The 8,314-nt window shown below is 50.8% G+C and overlaps 1 protein-coding gene across 1 annotated transcript in view; it reads right to left on the bottom strand.

Moving 5' to 3' along the window:
- Nucleotides 1-3,873: 3,873 nt before the first annotated feature.
- The window catches only part of LOC306925208 (uncharacterized protein), a gene marked incomplete at its 3' end in the record, with an annotated part of 60,701 nt that continues 56,260 nt past the window's right edge, over nt 3,874-8,314 (bottom strand). The window contains exon 13 of the mRNA XM_079503899.1: nt 3,874-4,217. Within this exon, the coding sequence (XP_079360025.1) occupies nt 3,874-4,217 (344 nt within the window). The remainder of the gene's footprint in view (nt 4,218-8,314) is intronic.

The raw sequence follows: 8,314 nt of genomic DNA, 5'->3' as shown, positions 1-8,314 counted from the left end.
AATCACAGACTGTACGCGTAGATGCCCCCCCCCAATCAGACTGTACACGTAGATGCCCCCCCCCCCCCCCAATCAGACTGTACGCGTAGATGCCCCCCCCCCCCCAATCACAGACTGTACGCGTAGATGCCCCCCCCCCCCAATCAGACTGTACGCGTAGATGCCCCCCCCCCCAATCAGACTGTACGCGTAGATGCCCCCCCCCCCCCGAATCAGACTGTACGCGTAGATGCCCCCCCCCCCCAATCACAGACTGTACACGTAGATGCCCCCCCCCCCCAATCACAGACTGTACGCGTAGATGCCCCCCCCCCCCCCCCAATCACAGACTGTACGCGTAGATGCCCCCCCCCCCCCCCCCCCGAATCACAGACTGTACTGTTAGATTCCCCCCCCCCCCCCCGAATCACAGACTGTACTGTTAGATTCCCCCCCCCCCCCCCAATCACAGACTGTACTGTTAGATTCCCCCCCCCCCCCTGAATCACAGACTGTACTGTTAGATTCCCCCCCCCCTGAATCACAGACTGTACTGTTAGATTCCCCCCCCCCCCTGAATCACAGACTGTACTGTTAGATTCCCCCCCCCCCTGAATCACAGACTGTACTGTTAGATTCCCCCCCCCCCCCCCTGAATCACAGACTGTACTGTTAGATTCCCCCCCCCCTGAATCACAGACTGTACTGTTAGATTCCCCCCCCCCCCCCCTGAATCACAGACTGTACTGTTAGATTCCCCCCCCCCCTGAATCACAGACTGTACTGTTAGATTCCCCCCCCCCCCCCTGAATCACAGACTGTACTGTTAGATTCCCCCCCCCCTGAATCACAGACTGTACTGTTAGATTCCCCCCCCCCCCTGAATCACAGACTGTACTGTTAGATTCCCCCCCCCCCGAATCACAGACTGTACTGTTAGATTCCCCCCCCCCCCCTGAATCACAGACTGTACTGTTAGATTCCCCCCCCCCCTGAATCACAGACTGTACTGTTAGATTCCCCCCCCCCCCTGAATCACAGACTGTACTGTTAGATTCCCCCCCCCCCTGAATCACAGACTGTACTGTTAGATTCCCCCCCCCCCTGAATCACAGACTGTACTGTTAGATTCCCCCCCCCCCCTGAATCACAGACTGTACTGTTAGATTCCCCCCCCCCCTGAATCACAGACTGTACTGTTAGATTCCCCCCCCCCCTGAATCACAGACTGTACTGTTAGATTCCCCCCCCCCCCTGAATCACAGACTGTACTGTTAGATTCCCCCCCCCCTGAATCACAGACTGTACTGTTAGATTCCCCCCCCCCCTGAATCACAGACTGTACTGTTAGATTCCCCCCCCCCCTGAATCACAGACTGTACTGTTAGATTCCCCCCCCCCTGAATCACAGACTGTACTGTTAGATTCCCCCCCCCCCCCCTGAATCACAGACTGTACTGTTAGATTCCCCCCCCCCTGAATCACAGACTGTACTGTTAGATTCCCCCCCCCCCTGAATCACAGACTGTACTGTTAGATTCCCCCCCCCCCCCTGAATCACAGACTGTACTGTTAGATTCCCCCCCCCCCCCCTGAATCACAGACTGTACTGTTAGATTCCCCCCCCCCCCTGAATCACAGACTGTACTGTTAGATTCCCCCCCCCCCCCTGAATCACAGACTGTACTGTTAGATTCCCCCCCCCCCTGAATCACAGACTGTACTGTTAGATTCCCCCCCCCCCCCCTGAATCACAGACTGTACTGTTAGATTCCCCCCCCCTGAATCACAGACTGTACTGTTAGATTCCCCCCCCCCCTGAATCACAGACTGTACTGTTAGATTCCCCCCCCCCCCCTGAATCACAGACTGTACTGTTAGATTCCCCCCCCCCTGAATCACAGACTGTACTGTTAGATTCCCCCCCCCCTGAATCACAGACTGTACTGTTAGATTCCCCCCCCCCCCCTGAATCACAGACTGTACTGTTAGATTCCCCCCCCCTGAATCACAGACTGTACTGTTAGATTCCCCCCCCCCCTGAATCACAGACTGTACTGTTAGATTCCCCCCCCCCCTGAATCACAGACTGTACTGTTAGATTCCCCCCCCCCCCTGAATCACAGACTGTACTGTTAGATTCCCCCCCCCCCCCTGAATCACAGACTGTACTGTTAGATTCCCCCCCCCCCCCTGAATCACAGACTGTACTGTTAGATTCCCCCCCCCCCCTGAATCACAGACTGTACTGTTAGATTCCCCCCCCCCTGAATCACAGACTGTACTGTTAGATTCCCCCCCCCCCCCTGAATCACAGACTGTACTGTTAGATTCCCCCCCCCCCCCTGAATCACAGACTGTACTGTTAGATTCCCCCCCCCCCCCTGAATCACAGACTGTACTGTTAGATTCCCCCCCCCCCTGAATCACAGACTGTACTGTTAGATTCCCCCCCCCCCCCCCTGAATCACAGACTGTACTGTTAGATTCCCCCCCCCCCTGAATCACAGACTGTACTGTTAGATTCCCCCCCCCCCCCCTGAATCACAGACTGTACTGTTAGATTCCCCCCCCCCCCTGAATCACAGACTGTACTGTTAGATTCCCCCCCCCCCCTGAATCACAGACTGTACTGTTAGATTCCCCCCCCCCCCTGAATCACAGACTGTACTGTTAGATTCCCCCCCCCCCCCTGAATCACAGACTGTACTGTTAGATTCCCCCCCCCCCCCGAATCACAGACTGTACTGTTAGATTCCCCCCCCCCCCCTGAATCACAGACTGTACTGTTAGATTCCCCCCCCCCCCCCTGAATCACAGACTGTACTGTTAGATTCCCCCCCCCCCTGAATCACAGACTGTACTGTTAGATTCCCCCCCCCCTGAATCACAGACTGTACTGTTAGATTCCCCCCCCCCCTGAATCACAGACTGTACTGTTAGATTCCCCCCCCCCCTGAATCACAGACTGTACTGTTAGATTCCCCCCCCCCTGAATCACAGACTGTACTGTTAGATTCCCCCCCCCCCCTGAATCACAGACTGTACTGTTAGATTCCCCCCCCCCCTGAATCACAGACTGTACTGTTAGATTCCCCCCCCCCCTGAATCACAGACTGTACTGTTAGATTCCCCCCCCCCCTGAATCACAGACTGTACTGTTAGATTCCCCCCCCCCTGAATCACAGACTGTACTGTTAGATTCCCCCCCCCCCCCCCCTGAATCACAGACTGTACTGTTAGATTCCCCCCCCCCTGAATCACAGACTGTACTGTTAGATTCCCCCCCCCTGAATCACAGACTGTACTGTTAGATTCCCCCCCCCCCCCTGAATCACAGACTGTACTGTTAGATTCCCCCCCCCCCCCTGAATCACAGACTGTACTGTTAGATTCCCCCCCCCCCCCCGAATCACAGACTGTACTGTTAGATTCCCCCCCCCCTGAATCACAGACTGTACTGTTAGATTCCCCCCCCCCCCCTGAATCACAGACTGTACTGTTAGATTCCCCCCCCCCCCCCTGAATCACAGACTGTACTGTTAGATTCCCCCCCCCCCTGAATCACAGACTGTACTGTTAGATTCCCCCCCCCCCTGAATCACAGACTGTACTGTTAGATTCCCCCCCCCCTGAATCACAGACTGTACTGTTAGATTCCCCCCCCCCCCTGAATCACAGACTGTACTGTTAGATTCCCCCCCCCCCCTGAATCACAGACTGTACTGTTAGATTCCCCCCCCCTGAATCACAGACTGTACTGTTAGATTCCCCCCCCCCTGAATCACAGACTGTACTGTTAGATTCCCCCCCCCCTGAATCACAGACTGTACTGTTAGATTCCCCCCCCCCTGAATCACAGACTGTACTGTTAGATTCCCCCCCCCCCCTGAATCACAGACTGTACACGTAGATTCCTTTCCCGCGGTACGAATACTCCCGTGTGTTTTTAGAGCAGCCTTTCCAGTAGACTCTACCCCCTGTTGTCCCATGGGACGCCCCCCTCCTCCCCCCTGTTGTCCCATGGGACGCCCCCCTCCTCCCCCCCCTCCCCCCGGGCTGCTTCCTCTTCAGATAGAACATGGAGCCACAAACTGTACAGTTGAAGTCCTTCTTCGTCGTCGTCGTCGCCGCCGCGGCGGCCAGGCCGTCCCGGGACCGCTCGTCCTCGTGCGGGACGGACGGCCGCTGTCCTTCCACGTTGGTATGCGTCGCCGGAGTGTTGAACCCACTTAGACCTGAGGACGCATTCAAACAAGAACAGAAACACAAAGTGTTCTAAAAATCAAGTGTTGTTTTTGGCAGCAAATGTTATTCTCTTGAATTAGTTTTCATTTAGTTTTACTTAAGTCACATTTTAGTCACCTGGAATGTTTCAGTGTTTGGTCTAGTTTTAGTCGACTAAATGTTATAAGGTTTTAGTCGACTAAATCTACAGTTGAATTTAGTCGAACAAATTGTGATTGTGATTTGACTGTTTTTTTCACTTGCTGAAAATAGCCGATCTACAAGCCCACAATTTTGTCAGCATGCAACCAAGTGTAAATTACTTATAGTGGATCTCTTGTCCACTAGTCCCTTCCTAACATTTTAGTCTAGTTTTTGTTTGTTGACAAAATCGTCAGTATATTTAGTCTCAGTTTTACTCATCATGGCCTAGTTTTCATGTAGTTTCCATGTAGTTTTTGTCAGTGGAAAAAGGTAGTCGACGAACATTTTTCGTCTTAGTTTTAGTCGACGAAAACAACAGTTTTAAAAAAAAATCTGTGAACGAATATAAAGATTCACAGATTTGCACTCTTTTCCACAATGTCTCAAAAATAGCAGATCTACAAGCTTGTAGCGCGGCACTCGGTGCCACACTACTATGGGACGTATCCTCAGTGATGTATCCCGAGGTCACCTGGGACGTATCCTCAGTGATGTATCCCGAGGTCACCTGGGACGTATCCTAAGTGATGTATCCCGAGGTCAACAGGGTTTCGGGTCTCTCGAACATCATACCCCTCACTCAGGTGACCCAGCCGGGGGTGATCAAGTCCCGACTTATGTCCCAGTAGCTACCCTCAATCAGTCCAGTCCCATTAGGGAAAAACCAGGGACACACTCCGCTGCTCCAGAACTACTCTGCCGGTACCGGGCGTGCCATACGGCGCGTGGAGCACTGTGGGTTGACTCCTGGCCGGGCACTTCCTACGTCTCACCAGGTCCACTCCTGCTCTCACCAGGAGTAAGACCAGGACATGTGCGTTGCACCAGATTCCTGCACCAGACACTTCATCGGGGAGTGGTGGATTCTGCAGGCTGCACCGGCAAGGCGACAGAGGTTAGACACTAACCCTCATCAAGGCGACAGAGGTTAGACACTAACCCTCATCAAGGCGACAGAGGTTAGACACTAACCCTCATCAAGGCGACAGAGGTTAGACACTAACCCTCATCAAGGCGACAGAGGTTAGACACTAACCCTCATCAAGGCGACAGAGGTTAGACACTAACCCTCATCAAGGCGACAGAGGTTAGACACTAACCCTCATCAAGGCGACAGAGGTTAGACACTAACCCTCATCAAGGCGACAGAGGTTAGACACTAACCCTCATCAAGGCGACAGAGGTTAGACACTAACCCTCATCAAGGCGACAGAGGTTAGACACTAACCCTCATCAAGGCGACAGAGGTTAGACACTAACCCTCATCAAGGCGACAGAGGTTAGACACTAACCCTCATCAAGGCGACAGAGGTTAGACACTAACCCTCATCAAGGCGACAGAGGTTAGACACTAACCCTCATCAAGGCGACAGAGGTTAGACACTAACCCTCATCAAGGCGACAGAGGTTAGACACTAACCCTCATCAAGGCGACAGAGGTTAGACACTAACCCTCATCAAGGCGACAGAGGTTAGACACTAACCCTCATCAAGACACTAACCCTCATCAAGGCGACAGAGGTTAGACACTAACCCTCATCAAGACACTAACCCTCATCAAGGCGACAGAGGTTAGACACTAACCCTCATCAAGACACTAACCCTCATCAAGGCGACAGAGGTTAGACACTAACCCTCATCAAGACACTAACCCTCATCAAGGCGACAGAGGTTAGACACTAACCCTCATCAAGACACTAACCCTCATCAAGGCGACAGAGGTTAGACACTAACCCTCATCAAGACACTAACCCTCATCAAGGCGACAGAGGTTAGACACTAACCCTCATCAAGGCGACAGAGGTTAGACACTAACCCTCATCAAGGCGACAGAGGTTAGACACTAACCCTCATCAAGGCGACAGAGGTTAGACACTAACCCTCATCAAGACACTAACCCTCATCAAGGCGACAGAGGTTAGACACTAACCCTCATCAAGGCGACAGAGGTTAGACACTAACCCTCATCAAGGCGACAGAGGTTAGACACTAACCCTCATCAAGGCGACAGAGGTTAGACACTAACCCTCATCAAGGCGACAGAGGTTAGACACTAACCCTCATCAAGGCGACAGAGGTTAGACACTAACCCTCATCAAGACACTAACCCTCATCAAGGCGACAGAGGTTAGACACTAACCCTCATCAAGGCGACAGAGGTTAGACACTAACCCTCATCAAGGCGACAGAGGTTAGACACTAACCCTCATCAAGGCGACAGAGGTTAGACACTAACCCTCATCAAGGCGACAGAGGTTAGACACTAACCCTCATCAAGGCGACAGAGGTTAGACACTAACCCTCATCAAGGCGACAGAGGTTAGACACTAACCCTCATCAAGGCGACAGAGGTTAGACACTAACCCTCATCAAGGCGACAGAGGTTAGACACTAACCCTCATCAAGGCGACAGAGGTTAGACACTAACCCTCATCAAGGCGACAGAGGTTAGACACTAACCCTCATCAAGGCGACAGAGGTTAGACACTAACCCTCATCAAGGCGACAGAGGTTAGACACTAACCCTCATCAAGGCGACAGAGTTTAGACACTAACCCTCATCAAGGCGACAGAGGTTAGACACTAACCCTCATCAAAAGGTGGTCCGTGGTTCAAATGCAGAGTTAATAAGGTGTCGCAGTCCCGCCCCCTGTCATGACGACGCCAGGCCCAGGAAATGAATCCCAATGCATTTTTCCCCATAGACATTTCACAAAGTATTTATTTAAAGACGGTTACGCCGCGGACAAAGCCAACTCGAGTCGTGACAACTCATGACAATAAACACAATATTTTGGACCAAACAAATAATTACAAAGAAGAAAAACAACAAAAAAAGTGTTTAGTTTAACCCCTAACCTGCCGTTTTTTTCTTCTTTCTAATTATTTTTTTGGCCCAAAAAATTGTGTTTGTTGTCATGATTTGTCACGACAAGAGTTGGCTTTGTACGACGCTTAAAAGGTCTTTAACACTAGCGCGTCGGAGCGGTCAGGCTGACCGATTTTGAAATTTTAAAGTGGATTTTCTTTGCCCATGAAGTCCTGAGAAAGTTCCCCTTGCATGACTTTTTCTAAATGTTCGATTCAAACCATCATCTGAAACGTTTTGGAAATATGATTTTAGACATAATTCTACTAAAATGTCTGCTCTTTTTCGGTCCGTGGGACCGCTCTTAGAGCCCTCACCCTTTCTCCCCCACAAGCAGTGCTTTTCACACCTCCCTCCCGGCTGGAGACGGGCATTGTTCAAGCTAATGTGTCATTTGCATTCCAACTAGCCTTCCACATGTAGGCAAACTTACATTACAAACTTACATAAACTAAATGTTGTTTTAGATGTTATATTTGTTATATGCGGTTTGCAGAAATAACGTCTGACTTTATTTCTCGAAACGGAAAAATAAATATGGTGTGTGGTATTGTTTCCACCAAGCGCATAGCTCAATAGATATAAATACATGTTGACTATACACGCCATCTTTAGCATAATTATGTTGGAATAATAAAGTTTATAGCATTGTGACTATGTCGCGCATATTCATTTCATATATCAGCGCATCAAAAATATGGTGAAATATGGTGTATTGACTGACTGGCGTATTGTTTCAACCAAACGCATAGCTCAATAGATATAAATACATGTTGACTATACACGCCATCTTTATAGCATAATTATGTAAGGTGGCGATGATAAAAATGAATCAATTATCCTGGAATAATAAAGTTTATAGCATGGTCTGTTTGACCCGACCGACATTTCCTTGGAGCGAGAATGTTCGCCGATGCGCGAATCAGCGCGATGCCAAATAAAAATGACAGTGTTTGAAATCAGTCCAACCCGATAGACGTCCCGAACTTCTAAATGTTTTGTCAGTCAGAAGAACAGTTCTGTCCGTCCTTCATC

This window comes from Electrona antarctica (assembly GCF_951216825.1).
Source record: "Electrona antarctica genome assembly, chromosome: 6".
Taxonomy (NCBI): domain Eukaryota; kingdom Metazoa; phylum Chordata; class Actinopteri; order Myctophiformes; family Myctophidae; genus Electrona; species Electrona antarctica.
This window is presented reverse-complemented; position numbering and strand designations above follow the sequence as displayed.